The 19,584-nt window shown below is 35.0% G+C and overlaps 1 protein-coding gene across 2 annotated transcripts in view; it reads right to left on the bottom strand.

The window, feature by feature from the left end:
* The window catches only part of LOC145279920 (sterol carrier protein 2-like), a 137,129-nt gene that overhangs the window by 7,959 nt on the left and 109,586 nt on the right, over positions 1–19,584 (bottom strand). For both annotated transcript variants that reach the window (XM_080131487.1, XM_080131486.1), the window contains exons 13-16: positions 15,845–15,952; positions 7,637–7,790; positions 6,632–6,725; positions 2,866–2,998 (exon numbers count right to left, since the gene is read on the bottom strand). In XM_080131487.1, the coding sequence (XP_079987613.1) occupies positions 2,866–2,998; positions 6,632–6,725; positions 7,637–7,790; positions 15,845–15,952 (489 nt within the window). The remainder of the gene's footprint in view (positions 1–2,865; positions 2,999–6,631; positions 6,726–7,636; positions 7,791–15,844; positions 15,953–19,584) is intronic.

The raw sequence follows: 19,584 nt of genomic DNA, 5'->3' as shown, positions 1-19,584 counted from the left end.
GGGAAAAGTGAGAGGAGGGAGCAGAGGGAGGAGTGAGAGGTGAGAGAGAAGGGAGGAAAGAGAGAAGAGAGAGAGGAGGGCAGAGAGGAGAGGGAGGGAGGAGAGAGAGAGAGAGGAGAGAGAGAATAAGAGGGTGAAGAGAGACAGAACAAAAAGTTTATAAGAAAATGTTAATAGTGTAGTGGTTGAAGCAGTGTCAGACACAAAAAAACAAAATCAAAACACCAGAATAATGTCAATTTAAATTCCTTATTTAATTAAAAAATAAAAATTTTAAATTGTTGCTTGCTTGAAGCATTGTGCATAATGTGTAATAAGTTGAATTTTAAAGGCAATGAGTTCGATACAAAATAAGGTAAACAGAACTAATGATGATATTAAAAAATTCAATAATATCGATTTACCAAAATAATGTGTTGAATCAGGATGGCATGGGTGATGTCAGATTCTTCAAATTTTCAAGGTAAAATAATAATAAAAAAAATTAATCACTCAGAGTGTTTAATTTTTTTTTTTTTTAAGTCTGATAAAAAGACAGTTTATTCACAATCAGAGTCAGTTTAACAGCCATTTTACATGCTGGCTTACATTGGATGGCTTTTAGAAATTGACTTCCAAACTAAACTATCTCTGTCCAGGTCTTTAGTTGTCCTTCTTTCTTTCAAGTCTTTTCTTTAGCACTTCCTCCCATCTTTCCCTGCTAACTGACCTTGATACCTCAACTGTTCAACCGACTCAAGAACTCTCCATTTTTTTTTTGCAGTGTAGCTATGCCATCAAAGTCTCTCGTTCTGCACATATCTCCCTATACTGTCCATATTCCGAAACTCAAAGTGTCAACGCTGGCGTGCCTCAAGGATGCATTCTGAGATCAACTCTTCCTTATCTTTATCGACGATCTTCCAAATCACATTCTAAGTTTATTCTTTGACATATATGCAGATGACATTACTATCTATAGTAACACTTCAAAAACCAACAATGACTTACATCTCTCCGAGTCTCTCTCCTGTGACGTACAGCATGTGGTACAATGGGACAAAAGGTATACATGCTGGCTTGCATGGGATGGCTTTTAAAAATTGACTTCCACAGTTAGCAATCTCTCACCGGATCTTTATTTTTCTACGCTTTCATTCAAGTCTATCCTTATCACTTTCTCCCATGTGTTCCTTGATTTCCTCTGTGAACTGACCTTGCTACCTTAACTACTCCATGACTACTAACCTAAGAATTCTCATTCATTCTTTCAATGTGACCATACCAACATAGTCTCCTTTAATGCACACCTCGCTATCTTTCATCATATTTAATTTTTATCTGAAATAGTCAGATTTAAGCCTTCTTTAAGGCTCACATTACACAACCACCATATCATTTTTATATCATTTCTCTCCATGCAACACATGTCCTCAACCCACACATGCCAAGTTTCACTTCTAGATATCACCATAGTTCATACACATGACTGATATATTATTCTCTTGGTCAACAATGATAAAAACAATTAGTCTATGCCTATTTCACTTGTCTCAGACATCTTGTCGACTATTTTAGGACATCATATTGTTACAGTCATTAAATCTCTGGTAGTCTTCTTATTTGTAGTATGGTAAATCTTTAGAGGACCCTTTTTAGGGAGTTTTCATTTGGGAGTGTCAATTTTAGGGAGACATTTTTAAGAAAACAGTTTTAGGTAACATGAGAGAGCGATAGAAATGTTATACGATAAACACTAACAAAATAAAAAATGAGTTCAAAACCATACATTCACAAAACAAAAAATATTTTATATATGTTTTAAAATGGAAGTTTATATTGATATAAAAAAAAACATGAACAAGCATTCTATGTTAATAAAAGTTCTTGAAAAACAAGGGAGATTCATTAGTTGAGATATCAAGAAAGCCAGAGTTACTAATTTAGGAGCTGTGAATTATCCTCAGGTCTGAAAATTCGTAATCAAAATTTCCTCACCTCACTCAATTAAAAAAGTTACATTTGGTTGAAAATTATGAATAAGAGTCACTGTTCATTTGTTTTCATTGTAAAAAGTTTGGTAAGAAATGTTACAAGTATTAAAATGAAGATTAAATAAGTTTCAACCTCTATCCCATCGACGAAATGTTGCATCCCTCTGCCTGTTTTACAAGTAGTTTAATGGTGAATGCTCTGACAAACTACAAGTCCTTGTACCCCTTTGACATAAATAACCCGACAAGCAGCAAAATCCCACCCCTACACAGTAGAGATCCCTAGATGTAAGAAAACCTACTCTAATAGTTTCTTCTCCAGAATTGCTAGACTTTGGAACTCCCTTCTGGGTTCCTGCTTTCCCAACTGTACTGACATGCAGAAGTTCCAGTGTAATATGAATGGACATCTTGCTGCTCAACTCCCTACATAGTATTCCTGCAACTTATGCCCCCTGATAGTAGCCCTCTACATTAAAGTGGCACTGCTCTGCGCCTTGTTTGGGGTGAAAATGGAATTTAAAAAAAATTTTTTTCAATAAGTAGATGACAGGGTGAAAGAGTTAATGCACTGTGTATGTGTGTACATTTGTGTCAGTGCGTGTATGCTTATGACAGTATGTGCATGAGTTCAGAAAAACTGAATTTAATTTCATGTTATTAAGCTAAAGTAGTCAAATGTTAACCGCTGTCAATCATCTTGGTTCAGCAATTGCACTTTTCTTAAAAAGTAAAAATCACTGCCAAGGAATAAGCAACAGATGGAAGAGCCCATGTTAGGCTTCATTAAAATATATTCTAATCGAAGCCAAAAATTCAATTAATGAATGCAAATTGTCCTTGTATTTTACAAAGAAAGAATTCAATCGATTTGAAAGAAAAAAAAACTTACTATCAGAGTCAAAGACAACTTCACCGGGTCCAGTTTTAGCATCGACTATCCATTTTCCAGTGGCGCCACCAGGACCGTTTTTGATTACAAAACCAAATATGCCTTGCAATTTCTTTATTAGACTTGGTCCATCCTGAAATAATTACAAACAAAAAGTATTTGTTTTCATTCAAAAAATAAAAATATTTGAACAAAAATTTTAAATTATTGTTTCATTTTACTAATTTATACCTGATTCTCGAGTGGTGTTGGTAGGGTAGCAGTTGGTATGTTGATTTCCATCTTTACCTAGCTTCTACTACTTCATAGTTAGTACAAAGAAAAATCTGTAAAATTTTATGAAAAATATATTGTTATATACTGGGACCCTATGCTGATAAGTAGAGACTATGTTAACTAGTATGAATTTTGGGAGTGTTACATTCAGTACATGTCAGGATAACCTGGCAAAACACAGAAATAGACCCAGTACACCTAGCATGATTGATGCAAGGGTTCAAAGGTTATCTCCCGACACAAAGTGCACTAGAATTAGAGGTGCTGAATTATTTGATAGAAATTAGATCAAATGTTTGGGATGGGACAGAGTTTCAAGGCAGTTTGATTCGTAGAAGACAAAAAAAACTATAAATTATCATTTAAGAAAATTAATAATCGCTGAACTAATGTCTACTTTTTTGCAAATTATTAGAAGAAGGTCACTTAATTTAAAAATATATATATGTTTAAACAATGTTTTAACTTAGTTAAAAAATATATTTATACAATGTTTTAACTTAGTTAAAAAATATATTTATACAATGTTTTAACTTAGTTAAAAAATATATTTTATACAATATTTTAACTTAGTTAAAAATATATTTATACAATGTTTTCTCATATTATTATGTTAATTCTTTAAATTTACAAAATACATATCCAGTTTAAAGACAATCATTTAGGCTTATGTAAGGTTTGAACTCGGGTATTAACATTGTAAAAATTACTGCTTTTGTAATAAGTATTCTGCCTATTGATTTTTCTGTCTATGTTTCTATTTCTATATGAATAAATAAACTCCAAAATCACAACTTTTTAATACTATATAGATTGTTCTCTGATGTAATTATTTTTCCAAAAAGTTCTGTTTTTATCATTGTTCCTTTGTCTATTTGTTGAATCAAATAAAAAGTGAGCAGATTCTGAGAAGAATATAGCATTGCCCAAAGAATGAGAATTTTGTTTCAATCCAGGAATTGTGTTTAAAGGGTTATAATTTTTTTTATTCTTATTACTATTTTTATGCCAAGTAAGAAGGGAAGAGGGTCATCTTGGAACTATTAAAACATCATTTAACATTTAATTCCTAAAATGTCTTAAAAAAACGTTGGTTTTCAATTGATTGATTGCAATTTTGTTTCAAAAGCAAACAAACCTAATAAACCACCTCTTGCTATGAAGTTATAGAGAAAAATAAATAAATAAATATACTTATATTTTTCGGGATATGAGAGATGATGTAATTATTTTCAGTCAAACAATGTTGCAGCTCATACAAACTATAATAGCCAATAAACTTGAGTTTCATCCTCATTTGGACTCATCAGTTTAACACATCCGAACTCTGGATTCAAAACCCAAATCATTTGCAGACAAGACAAGTACCCTACCACCTAAGCAATCGTGCCACACACAAGCAATCCTAATTGTGAGACACTGACTTGTGTTCTCAGTGGTTGGATGACCACACTCCTTGTTTGAGACGAAGTAGGTCCATTCCATAATCGGATTTGCTGCAGTTTACTTCATCTGTGTTAATTAATAGACTTTTTTTTTAATAATAATAATATATATATATATATATATATATATATATATATTTTTACAAAATTAAGACAATAAAAATAAAAAATGAGAACATCATATTGTATATTTTCATTTTCGTTACAATTGTTTCATAACCATTCAGACAATTTCAAACATTATTTCATTCAAAAATATTCTAAAACAGCCATTTTTCAGACCGCGAAATACACTATTTATCCACATATGAACATATTTCCAGTCTCTATTTAAGACAGCAAACAGTTAAACTTACCTCCACTCCACTCTTCTGTATTTTTTGCTTAATTTCTGAAATTATGTACAAATGTGGAAGTAAGGTGGATAATATTAAAAAGATATACCTAGGAGGGCCGGAATGATTTTAAGGACACATACCGAAACCATGTTGCATCATTTAAAATTAGATCTGAGAATGACCCAAAATGTGGATAATGATAGAAAAGAGGGTAGAAAAATAAATGAGTATTAAAAATAAGAGGAACACAATTGCATTAGGTGATTGGGTTAGGGAACTATGTAAAAATAAAAAAAAAATTTGAATTAAAATCATCAATAGATAAGGCTAGACAGTATAAACCGAGTAAATCAAAAAGGTGTAATTTGTGCTTACTTGAAGCATACCAGATAGTGAATTCTAAAGAGGAAATCTTAAACAAAAAGTCAGATGCTATACAAAACTGTCTTCATAGAAATAAATTCCTGTTATCACACCCAAAACCTGATTGAAATAAATTTAGAAAGGAAAAATTTACAAAACATATTCAGGGTGAAATGTAAGTGTGTAAAGAGAATTCTTAAATTTAATTATGAGATCATAGGTGTAAACAAAACTGATACAAAACTATCGCAGATTGAAGAGGATATAGTTGGGACACATAAATATAAACTAAAATTTGAGAATGCAGTTTAGTATTTAGAAAATGAATCAATGAAATAGTTCTCAGTTCTAGGTACTTGCCTGTCTGGCCACACTGAAAAGCTGTGATACAGTGAAATAGTTTGTGAATGACATGCACACACACACACACATACATACATATGGAATAAGTCAGAGAAAGAGTGGCAACCTTGGTTAAAGTGAATGCCCCTAGTGATGGAGGTCTGAACAGAGCTGAAAGAGAGAAACAGACCAAATATCAAGGTCTCATGTATGATATGAAAAGAAACTAGAATCTTAGAGATATATCAATCATACCAGGTGCTACATGGCTTATGAAGAAGAACCTGAAGTCCTACCAAACTAATATTGCTGGTGAACCAAGTGCAAAAGAGATCTAGACAATTGCACTTAAGGGAACAATGAGGATACTAAAAAGAGCTCTCGGTTAGTTTGAATAAAAAACAAGGAAATGTTGCCAGCTGGTTTGGCTGCCCTATACCCAGTGTTACAATCTTCAAAAGAAAAAAAAAAAAAATAACAATAAATAAGTAAAGTCTAGTGTTTATATTTTAGTTGTATTGTAATGAGAGAAAAAAATGGCAATCACTCAATCTTACTAAGATGAAAAGTAAAACAATTCAAGTCTTCCAAATACTAGAGAGTACAGCAGGTGTACAGCTATCTTGATATATCAACAGCCAGGACCAAACATTCTTGGAATTCATTAAAAGAATTGAAATTACTCTTGGAGATGAAGGGGATGTTTCACTTGGGAGCCGAGTAACATATTGTATTTTGAAACCAATAGCTTCATTTTGTCCAGACTTGGGTTTTTCAGAGGAAAATTATACATTATTTATTACAACACAATTCAATGGACCTGTTGACCGATTAGCCTAAGTATTTGCTTAGTATAATAACCTGTGTTTTATTCTTTATGTAAAAAAAATTGGTAAAATTTAATCAGATATAATTAACTAATTATTTTGTTCAAAATTATTGGCTTCTAATGAATAATTTAAATCTAGTAATAAAAAATATTTATTTGAAAGATAAACTTACTTCTTTTAATTGTTGTTTGATTAACTCAAATACAGGATATGATTCAAATTCTTTCTCCGTTGGTGAACTCACATTAGCCACTCGCAATGTTGGACTGGAATTTTAAGTAAAATTTAAAAAAAAAAAAAAAAAAAGAGAGAAAAAACATAAGTAAAATTAAAAAAAGTTGATTTGATATTTCACATCATCTTTCTATGAAGCACCCAAAGCAAAACAGAAAAATAGAAAGGTACAAATTTTGTTGTTTTTTTTACATCGGTTTGTGAAGCCATATCCTCTTTCTCAACAATTGCCGACCCAACACTGCTCTGGTTTTCAAAGCTGACATATGCTATCTGGCAGCCAGCAAGTTAAGTTTCTCTTATCTGTTAAAATATATGTTTTTTTTTTAATGAAAACCACGAATTCTATCCCCCATCTCTTTGAGAATAAAACTTCTTTCTCTTTTTTATTTCCCTTTTGTTTCCATCTTTTGAATTTCTTTTTCTTTCTTTCTTCTGAAATGCTTCTCGCTCTCTCTCTCTCTCTCTCTCTCTCTCTCTCTCTCTCTCCATATCACTCTCTTAATTTCTTTTTATCTTTCTTTTTCTTAACAAAAATACTCCTTATCAGCTATTTAAGAGGTCTTCCATTTTATATGCATTCACCATTCTCTTTCTAGCAAAAACAAAATCCAAACTTTATATAGTTTTTTTTTAATACTCAACAAATGATCGTGAAATAATGAGTTCCACAATTGCCAGTTTTATTTACCATTGAAATATTTACTTTTCTGAATCTTCAACACGGGAAAATATTTTTATCATTTTTCCAGGGAATCTAGGATTTTTTGACCAAGTGTCAAATACACCTGACTCTTAGTTTACTAGCAAGGCAATCTGGTGTTACTCAGCATTAGAATTAGTGTTATATAACTACATATTCCTTTCCATTTTTTTTTTTTTTTTTACCAGAACCTGAAAATGGAAGAAATTGTTTTAGAAAAGAATTTTTCAATGCTTTCACCTTTGCTCAGAAGGGAATCCGAGTTTGTAGGCAGCCACAACAGCTGCCCCACCTAGCCCAATGTTATGCTGAAGGGCCAGTCGGGCATTGGTCACTTGTCTCTTGTCAGCCATTCCTCGTAGTTGCCAGCACAATTCCGTACACTGAGCAAGGCCTGAAAATTACAAAAGAAATTGAAAAATTGTTATCATACACCCAGAAAAAAGAAATGGTAAAAAAAATATTTCTGGCACCCAATCATAAATGAGATTTACAGTTAGGAATTCAGAATCCAGTCAACCCTCATCCGTAACTAATTATGACCATGAATTTGCAATGGAAAAGAAACAGAAAATGACTAAGAAATGCCTAACACTACAGATATTATAGATATAACAAGGTTCTCACCCATTTTAGGAAATGATTTTAACTATAAATATTTTTTAAAGGTCTGCAAACCCCTGAATACATTAGTTCTTTTCTTTACACAAAAGCAAAAATGCAACATGTGTATTTTTTTCCCCCCCTTTGCTAAAAAAATCATATATATTTATTATTTTCTTATGGGCTCTCAACATATATTTTCCTTTTCTTTATTCTTTTAAATGCATTTCCTCAACAATGTTTTTCAACTTAGTTTTATTTTGTAAATTTTTTTTGTTTTTTGTCACTAAATATTTAAAAAGTGTGCAGTACTGTTGCACCAGCATTTGCCACAAAATTTCATGCTTTACCAACACAAATGGAATCCCATATTATGATTTTGACATGAGAGCCTGCTTCCACGATTGTTTGTAAATCACAAGCTGAAGCCTCTTTTTCTTCTCTAGCAGAAACTAATCAAATAGATTTGGTTATACATTCACCAGCCCAAAATATAACAACAGTATTCATACCATGTATGGAGTATTGTTGTTATATTTGGGCTGGTTAATCTCTGTCCAATTTGAGGGTTCTTGATCAAGTGTAGAAACGTGATACTGCTACTCTCAGTCTTTTTTAATGAATACTATTATGGCATGTATTCTTCAGAACCTTCTAATTTATTTGCTGCTTCTTTTGTTCCAGCTCGTTTGACTTGTTGGTCTATTGGTCAATTTGCGGTTTTGATACATTGTAATACAGCTTTCTATTCCAGTTGCTTCTTTTCAAGAATTGCGGGCTTCAGAAACTCACTTCCCGCTGATCATTTTCCTCCTATGGCTTTGGTTTTTTTCAAGACTAAGGTCAATAGGCATCTGCTGTCTTTTCAATAATCATCTTTTGTTCTTGTTAGCACCTTACATTAAGTAGCTTCACGCCTTGTCTGTGGCGATTGCTATAAAAACAAAAACAAAAAACAGAATATGGCACCATAGAGTGGCTAACTCAAAAGGTGACAAAGGTGCAGGTCAGCATCACAGTCACACAAGTGCCTACTCTAGACTCATGCCTCATCTCCCACCAACTGCCGCTCAGATAAACAGTACTTTTATCGCAGTCATTTTGGCACAGTGGCATATTGCTGTAAAAAACCTTGTTTTTTTTTCGAATCAGGGAGATTTGATATTCACCAGAATTATATTAGTTTGGTGCAAAAGTAATGTTATTTTTTATCAGATATATATATATATATATGTATATATATATATATATACACACATCAAAAAATGACATTATTTTTTAACCAACCTAATATAACGACCATATATATTTTATTACAGACTCCCCACATTACTTGATCAACATTGGAGTCACTTGCAGAATTTGTCCTTAGAATCTTCTCATTGAGAAACTCCTTATGTTACCCATTACACTGCAAGCCATAAATCACTCTCTCTTAATCCCATGTATCGTCAAATTTCTCATTTTTTAATTGTATCATAACTTTATGCGGATCTTCATAGTAAATGATTTACGTTACCCCATTCTAGGGTAAAGTAACCATTTCTGCACCACATTAATCTTTTAATGCATATGTGCAGATGACGTCTGATAGATGCTAATATGAAAATTTTCGTCCCAGGTAGTAATAATGAGAAATCGTAGATGCAATTATGCCAAGTGATTTCTATGATTATCAAAAGAAGTGGAGAGTGCTGGAAATCAGGCAAGACTTGTCACTCAGATTCTGGACAATGCAACTTGTTATTGCCAGTGAGCAATCACTAATAATGACTTGTGTGAAAATTCTTAGTGAGTAAATAATTGTTATTACTAAAAAGTACATGAGTTTGAAGTAAAAGAGAAAAAAAGAACAAGAAAAAAGAGAAAAGTGAAGAAAAAAAGAAAAAGGGAATGGAAACAAGAAAAGAAGCAGGAATAAAAGAAAAAATGGAAAGAAAAAAGGGAAAGAAAAAGGAAAAGGGAAATATGAAAAATGGAAAGAAAAATGAGAAAGAAAAAAGGAAAATAAAAGAAAAAGGAAAACAAAAAAGAAAAATGGAAAGAAAAAGAGGAAAGAAAAAATAAAAAAAAAGAAAATTAGAAACGCTAGGCAAGCGTTTTCTTCAATTCACTTTTAATTGTATGCTTAATTAGAAGCTGTTGTGAAGGAACATAACTGGCTATACACCGGTTACAAACTGTATATATATATTGGACTGTTTGGCAGACAGCGGCAGACAGCGGCAGACAAGCAGTCGCAGTAAGACGGATAGTCTTACGTGTTGATTATCAGACTTTCTTCCCCATACTTGTTACTATGTACTTCTATTTACCTTAGGCGAGCAGCCTTACGTTTCTGTATTATAAATAACCCCATTACACATACCACTCGGTGTAACTCACGTTTGTCTTTATTTCCTAAGTATTTAGGAATATAACAATGGCGACGAAAGGATGTTCTTTCTCTTAACAGAGATAAATTACCGTACCAAGGACTGTGTACAATGCAAGGATTTTTTGTTTTACAAAAAAAACAAACTACACAAGGATTTTTGACCACGTGCGTCAATGAATTTAAAAATTTTTCCTACCTAAAGTAGCGAAAAGTACGGATTTTTCTTCGTAAAGAACTCACAAGAAATTATAGAAACATGTTCAAGGTAAAGTGGAATTTATATTTATTTTGACAAGTAAAAAAAAAAAAAAAAAAAAAAAAAAATGGTCGCAAGTTGAATTCGAAACTACACTAAAGGATTACGAGTTTCGAAAGAAAAAATATAAATACAACGACTATTGTACCATTTTATGCCACGTGGGAATGGCAGCCATATATTTTTTTTTTTTTGGAAAATTAATTGTTTGTTATTGCCTTTATATAAATAATTGGAACTATTTGTCGTGGGAAGTAAGAAATATTTTGTGTATGAACTTACGTTGTTGAAAAAAAAAAAAAAAAAAAAAAAAAAAAGAATTATTTTACAAAGCCTGTTGAATTACTATGGATGAACTTTGTTGAAACGTGTTGTGTCTGCATATTGCTACTAATTTACGATATACGTAAATTTACGATTTTTCTTTGGAATTATTGTGTAGAATTCGAAAAGACATTTTTGTACTAGAAGCTAACATGGAACAATTAGCAGAGTTAACTAAGGCTCTAGCCCTTAGCATCCAGGAACAGACAAAAATGACTCAACAATTTTTAGCGCAACAACAACAACAACAACAAATTCAACAACAACAGCTACAGCAACAGCTGCAACAACAACAAGAAAGAACACAAAAAACTTTAGAGGCACAACAAGAACAAACAAACATACTACAACGACAAATGTCGACACAGCAAAAGAATTTAGAAAAGCTAATTCTAACGTCGACCGGGAAGAAGACTAATTTTTCTGCCGAGGGTATTTCAAATTCACTAACGGAATTTCGTTACTCCCCGGATACTGGTATTACTTTCCCTGCATACTACAGAAGATACGAAACAATTTTTACGAAAAGATGTTTAGACTGGACCGATGAGGAAAAAGTTACCCTGCTACTACAAAAACTGGGTACTGATGAAAACACCAAGTATGCAAATCTAATTCTACCAAAAAAACCGGAGGAGGTTTCGTTCGAGGAAACAATTAGTACCTTGTCGAAAATATTTGATAAAAGGGATAGCCTATTTCACTCTAGATACAAATGTTTGAACATTCAGAAGGCAGAAGCTGAAGACTATCTAGAATATGCTTGCACTGTGAACTGTTTATGCGAATCATTTAAATTGAATGAAATTTCCGCAGACCAATTTAAATGTTTAATCTTTGTACAAGGTCTCACAGCACCAAGGGACAAAGATATACGTTCACGGATCCTAACAATTATGGAGGCGGATCCTAACATAACATTGCAAAAAGTCACTGAAGAGTGTCAACGTCTGATTAACATAAAGAAAGACAACACTCGCATTGAAGAGAAAAATATTTTTAAGGTGCAGCAAGTAAAAAGGCAAGGGACCACAAGAAAGTCCAGGTTCCAAGAACACAGGATCCTTAAAGGATACAAAGACCCAAAGCTAAAGTGTAAATGTTGTGGTAGTTTAAGACACAACAATAAGACCTGCTGGTTTAGGAACAAAATATGTTATGAATGTGGTCTCAGAGGTCACAAGGGAACATACTGTGCCCAGAAGAAAAGACAAGGGACCGATAATGTAAATACGCTTCGCATGAATAAAGAAAAAAGCTGCGAAAGACGGAAATATGTTGATGTTCGGATAAATGGACATCTGGTTACATTGCTTCTGGATAGCGGTGCAGATATTAGTATTATAAATGAAGATATATGGAAAAGGATAGGTCGACCTGAATTAACGAAAACCAGAAAGACGGCGAGAAGTGTGTGCGGCAAAAGATTAGAGTTCAAGGGAGAATTAAAATGCAAAGTGACATTCGCTAACCAGACTCATAAATCCAAAGTGTACGTCGTACCAGGAAAGAATACATGCCTGTTTGGGGTAGATTGGATTGTCCTGTTTAATTTATGGGAGAAACCCATAAATTCGTTTTGTAACGTTTTAACTGCAGAAAAAGCAAACCAAAGGGAAGACTTCCTGAAGGATTTGAAAACTGAATTTCCCAATGTTTTTGCCGAAGGACTAGGACTCTGTATTAAGACAGAGGCAAAATTTGAATTAAAGAAAAATGCCACTCCAGTATTCAAACCTAAAAGGAATGTGCCTTTTTCAGCGATGGACGCAATCGAAAAAGAGTTGGATAGACTTCAACAACTGGAAGTCATTGAAAAAGTTAACCACACAGATTGGGCAAGTCCAACCGTGTATGTAAAGAAAAAAAATAACAGAATAAGGGTCTGTGGAGATTTTTCAACGGGTTTAAATGACTGTCTATTGGACCATAATTATCCCCTTCCGTCCGCAGAAGATCTGTTCTCTAAGCTTAACGGAGGAAAAATTTTTTCTAAGATAGACCTCTCAGATGCTTACTTGCAAATTAAGATCAGCGATGAATGCTCCAAATACTTAGGCATAAATACTCATAAGGGCATTTTTAAGCTAAAGAGGCTTCCTTTTGGATTAAAGGTTGCTCCTGCTATTTTCCAGCAAATTATGGACACGATGCTGGCAGGGTTGGAATTTTCAATGGCCTACCTTGACGATATCCTAATTAAAAGTGAAAATTTGCAAGATCATAAGAAGCATGTAAAAGAAGTATTCAAAAGAATACAGGAATTTGGTTTTAAATTGAGCCCAGAAAAATGCGATTTTTTTATGAAAAAAATTAAATATCTAGGTCAAATAATCGACAAAGAGGGTCGAAGACCGGATCCACAAAGGACTGAAGCAATTGAAAAGATGCCTGCTCCAGATTCAGTGACAAAATTAAAATCGTTTTTGGGATTAGTTCAATACTATGCAATTTACATCCCTAACATACATAATTTAAGAGCTCCTCTTAACGAGTTACTGAAAAAGGGTGTTAAATGGAACTGGAATAAGGAATGTGAATCTGCTTTCCAAAATATCAAAAGATGTCTACTGTCAGACTTAGCATTGGCACATTTCAATCCAGAAAAGGAACTAATACTAGCAACGGACGCCAGTGATTACGGTGTTGGCGCTGTATTACTTCACAAGTATGAGGATGGTAGGACAAAAGCTATCGCCCATGCTTCAAGAACGTTGGTTGCAGCGGAGAAAAATTACAGCCAAATTGAAAAAGAGGCGCTGTCGATAATATTTGGAATTACAAAGTACAATCGATTTCTCCATGGACGATCTTTTATTTTGCAAACCGACCATAAACCCCTACTTACCATATTTGGATCAAAGAAAGGCATTCCCACACATACTGCGAATCGATTACAGCGATGGGCTGTAACCCTCTTAAACTATCAGTTTAAGATGGAACATGTATCCTCAAAAAAGTTAGGACACGCAGATGCATTATCACGGTTGATCCCTAAAAGAAGCGAAAGTTTCGAAGAAACGGTAATTGCTGCGCTTAAAGACGAAAGTGAATGTACAAGTTCAATGTGTAATATGATACGTGAACTTCCGGTAACTTTCGAAAAAATAAAAAAAGAGGCAGTAAATGACATTTTCATTAAGAAAATGAAAAATCAATTGGGATGGATAAAAAAAAATAAAAAGGTAGATCAAACAACGCCTTTTTCCATCTGTGAAGATGTGCTCATGTATGGTGAGAGGATCGTAATTCCACTAACGTTACAGAGGAAAATTCTGAAGGAATTTCATACAGGTCATCCGGGCATTTCGAGAATGAAATCCCTTATGAGAGGATATGTGTACTGGCCTGGTATGGACAAGGAAGTTGAAAAATGTGTCAAGACATGCAGAGGATGTCAATTAGCAGCTCGAGATCCTCCAGTAAAAACGACGCCATGGCCAAAGACGGACCTACCCTGGTCACGTCTGCATATTGATTATGCGGGACCTATAAATGGTTATTTTTACTTGATTATTGTAGATTCTTTTTCAAAATGGCCAGAAATATTTAAGTTTAGACATCCAACAGCAAAAAACACTGTGAGTGCGCTTAATGAAATTTTTAGCCGTTTTGGAGTGCCAAAAACCTTAGTGAGCGATAATGGAACAGCATTTACTGCTCATGAATTCAAAGAATTCTGTGACTCACTAAATATTCTACATATGACAACACCTGTGTACCATCCACGATCGAATGGGTTGGCCGAAAAATTTGTAGATACGTTTAAAAGGGCACTTAAGAAAAATCTTACTACGGACACAGACGAACAATGTATTCAAACATTTTTAGCAATTTACAGGGTGACACCAAATCCTAATAATAATGTCAATTCTTCCCCGGCTGAGCTAATGTTTGCAAGAAAGATAAGATCTGTCTTCGATAGGCTGCTACCAGAGAAAAAGAAAGTTTTCAAAAAAGAAAACCTTAATACCAAGTGCTTCTCCCCAGGTGAAAATGTATATTTCAAAAATTTTCAAAATGGACGAAATCAGTGGGTTGAAGGTATTATCAAAAAAAGGATTGGGAGCATGGTCTATACCATCCAAGGATTAAGTTTTGTCTGCAAAAGACACAGAAATCAAATACGTCCCAGACTGTCTCCAAATGTGGAAGAGACACCAATGGAAACATTGTGCGATATTTTTGATATACCAAAACCAGCGTGTGTACCGCAAACAATGAATATTTCGCCTGAACCGACCATACGGGCTGGACAGAAACCTTTACCCCGGGTAACGCTGACCAGAAGGAAAAGCGCAAGAAAGAGAGAAAAGTTACCAGGAGATTAAGCCCTGACCCTAAAAGGAAGAGGTATTTAAGCTAAAATCAGGAAGATTTCAGCTTCAGGGGGAGGTGTTGTGAAGGAACATAACTGGCTATACACCGGTTACAAACTGTATATATATATTGGACTGTTTGGCAGACAGCGGCAGACAAGCAGTCGCAGTAAGACGGATAGTCTTACGTGTTGATTATCAGACTTTCTTCCCCATACTTGTTACTATGTACTTCTATTTACCTTAGGCGAGCAGCCTTACGTTTCTGTATTATAAATAACCCCATTACACATACCACTCGGTGTAACTCACGTTTGTCTTTATTTCCTAAGTATTTAGGAATATAACAGAAGCAATTAACAATATTTAAACCTTGAATGAAAAATAATTAGGTTAAATGCAGACTTTTCCCTCACAACCTCTCACTGTGACTGCATATAAAGCAGGTTGAAGATAAAAAAAAATGAAACATGTCAAACCAAGAACAGTATTTTCATTTAGACCACAATGCATAGAATTAACAAAAAAAAATAATTTTCACTCTAAAATTTGAAAGAAAAGAATCTTACCTGTAGCACCTAATGGATGACCTTTTGAGATGAGACCACCACTTGGATTAATAACAAACTTTCCACCATACGTATTATCACCTTGGTCGATTAATTCCCCAGCTTTACCTGATTAAATCAATCATTAAATGTTTAATTATAAAATTTATTAATTAGCAAATTAGTTTAGCAATTATGGAGAATGATAAATGCCCAGAAAGAAAATTATTTTTTAAAAAGTGCAAGAAATATTGTTTATGTTTCAGAATCTTTTAGATGAGGATTGATAGCTTGTATTATTTAGATTATCCAAATTACTATTCTCATCTTCATTGTTATAGTCATATGTGCATGTGGTGCAATGGATAAAGGCATTGATTAACAATCAGTTCTAAGTGATCATTTTATGAAGGTTGAAGGTGCAATCTTTACTACAAATGATTATAAATATATTATAATACAGGGAAGAACAATAAAATTGTCGCCCTAGAAAAGACAACATGATTCCATTTCTGTTTGATGAACATCAGTTTTCTTTTTTTTTTTTGCTGTAGACCATCTACTAGTTGGCCAGTTGTATACAAATCCCAAGAACAATAGGAGCCTTCTATCATGTTTGAATGTGACACATGTTCAACAAGTGAGATCAGAGATGCGCCGCTGTACATGCTCTCTACCAATCCGAGTTATGACAGCAGGATCATTGCCAGCACTCTCAAAATGCACAGCTCAACAAAGTTTACAGCCACAGTTATGGTCATTAGTGTGGTGTCAAATGAGGGTCACATCATGCCATCTCACATCTTCAAAGTCAGCTTGAAAGTCAACACCAAAGTGTACCCGGATATGCTGAAGAGGGTGGTGCAATCAGGTGGCAGCTGGCAGATCCTGGGTGTGGCAGCAGGACTCGGCGCTGGCCCACGTCCAAAGAGACCCAGGCTTGACTTCAGAAAGAGTGCTACGACTTTATACCCTTCTTTCACTGCCCCCCCAACTTCTCCCCCAATCTGAACTCGCTTGACAACTTCAATAATAAGTAATGCCCCTGATCCACTTCCCATAGCAGTAGAGCAACGAAACTTGGCACAGTTATTAGTCTTTCTCTACATAGGAACCACCCAGAGTTATGCATTTCTCCCATTATTTGATGCAGCTCTGGAGACCGTTTTTGTAGAACACCCCAGGTTGGTCCTCCAATCACGATGTGACTTCAGAAATCAAGGTTGCATCATCTGAAAAACACTTTCCTTTCAAAAACAACTTCATGGCTGGGAAGAGGTGAAAGTCAGAGGGTATAAGGTCAGGAGAGTAGGGAGGATGGGGAAGGATTTCATAACCACACACCCGTGCTTCTGATCTGGCGACATGCAAGTTGTGGACCAGAGCGTTGTCCTGCAGGAGGAGGGTACCTTTGCTGATCTTGCCCCGCCTCTTGATTTTGATAGCTTCCCTTAATTTCCTCAAAAGTGAAGCATAATAGGCTCCTGTAATTGTGGTACCCTTTGCCAGGAAATCTGTCATCACTACTCCATCCTGGTCCCAGAAAACTGTGAGCATGACCTTGCCAGCAGAGGGCTGCACCCTTGCCTTCTTTGGAGGTGGTGAGTCCAAGTGCTTCCACTGCATTGTCTGGGCTTTGGTCTCTGGATCATAGTGATGGACCCAGGTTTCATCCTGTGTAATCAGTCTTTTGAAAAACTTTGACTCATCTTCTTGGCACATATCCAAATTTATCCTTGAGCACTTGACGCGTTCTCGCTTCTGGAACGGTGTGAGCAACCTGGGAATCCATCTGGTAGACACCTTATGCATATGTAAATGGTCATAAATGATAGTTTCCACAGACCCTGTACTTATCTTGACATCTTGGGCTATTTGGCGTATACTAATGCGCCGATCTTCCAAAATGGCAGCTTCAACTTGACGGACAGATGCCTCATCAATGGCAGAAAGCCGGGGGGGAGGGGGCGACCAGGTCTGTGAGCTGTTTCCACAGACTTCCGGCCATGTTTAAATTTACGATGCCAGCATTTTACAAGGTCATATGATGGGGCATTATCACCATAAGTTTCTTTCATTTCATCAAAAGTCTCCTGTGGTGTGCATCCTTTCAAATACAAAAACCGGATCACTGCTCGACATTCAACAGGCTCCATTTCACACTGACTCAGTTCAAACACCTGTAAAACAGAAACCACAATTAGTTCAGAGCTGTAATTTGCCACATAACCCGTAGAGATATAAATCATTGCACATGCAAAATTTCAGCTAGATCAGACAACTAAAAGTGGGTCAGGGGCATTGCACGCCTCTTGTACATCAAGAACATCACCAACATGACCTCCTACATACCAAAGCCAGCCTGATCACCACCATCTGCCGGCGCTTGTAGAAAAGGCATGCTCCAAGTTCCAGATCCCTATTGAGGAGGTGATTGAGGCTGAAGGCAGCTACATTGAATAGATGTCAGCTCTACTATATAATCAAGTTATCTGAATTGATTTTTTTCAATCAAATTTTAAAAATAAAGCTGTAATGTTTTCTTTAGGGCGATTATTTTATCGTTCCACCCTGAACTTCACACGTCTACCCATAATATCAACCCCCACCATTCAGGGTTTAGAATTCATACCAAAACCAGACCGGTACAGTCTCTATTTTTTTTTTTTTAAGATAGCTTGCTCTCTGTTGCCTGAGGTATTATCCTGGAGAGTTTTAGGAAGTCCACCTTCCCAGCCTTTGCCTTCTCTTCACTGCTAATCGCCAGAGGTGCACTATTGTTGGTTTTGAATCCTACTTCTTAACCTTGTGTCACATCTTCTGCTGTAGAAGGGATATAAATACAACTTGATACTTCTACCCATTCATGATTGACAGATTGAGAACAATCTGTGGATTAAATAAAGTTTGATTTGGTTTAGTTTACGGCATATCGACGACTGCATCTTGTTTTATGACACTGCCACTCAGACTTAGAGTTAGCAGTTAAACATTTCATTAATACTTCGAAAAATAATGACCACAACCCACGAGTATTACATTTATATACAAAAATGCTCCCGCAGTCTACATTATCAGAATTGCATTTTTTGTTTACAAATTATTTTATTTCTTTTTTTCTATTTGTTTAAGTTCTTTTTCTTTTCTTTCATGTAACTAGCCTGGGTGCACAGCATTTCCCGGGTGTTTGTAGGTGTGTGTGTTGAAAAAAAAAAAAAAGAAAAAAAAAAAGTTTAACTCGTGAAAATCCGTCGCTTCTGTCGAAAGTTTTTGTGAGACATGATGATTGCAACGTCTTGTCAGACGAGTGCCACTCCCTCAGACATTTAAAATCCATGAGCCCAAATGTCTGAGGGAGTATCTATACAAATATGTTACAGAGTCTTAGCTTTGTACGACAGCTAAGTCTCTCTCTCGGTTCAAAATGTTGAGATCCAGCAACAAGCAAGAGCAAGATAGCCAGCAACAAATTAAACTGCAGACCAGCTTAATACGGGTACTGGTCTTCCGCTTTATGGTTTTTTAAATCAGAGATTTGTGAGACATACATACATACATACAACCTTGATTGAAGCGAGTGTTCCTAATGATGGCGGTCTTAACAGAGCTGAAAGAGAGAAACAGACCAAATACCAAGGTCTCATGTATGATATGAAAAGAAACTGGAACCTAAAGGGGATATCAATCATACCAGTTATCATAGGTGCCACAGGACTTATGAAGAAGAACCTGAAGTCCTATCTAACTAATATTCCTGGTGA

This window comes from Euprymna scolopes, chromosome 7 (genome assembly GCF_053919585.1).
Source record: "Euprymna scolopes isolate OS-2025 chromosome 7, ASM5391958v1, whole genome shotgun sequence".
NCBI lineage: Eukaryota > Metazoa > Mollusca > Cephalopoda > Sepiida > Sepiolidae > Euprymna > Euprymna scolopes.
Note: the sequence above shows the minus strand (reverse complement) of the source record. Positions and strands in the feature narration are given on the sequence as shown.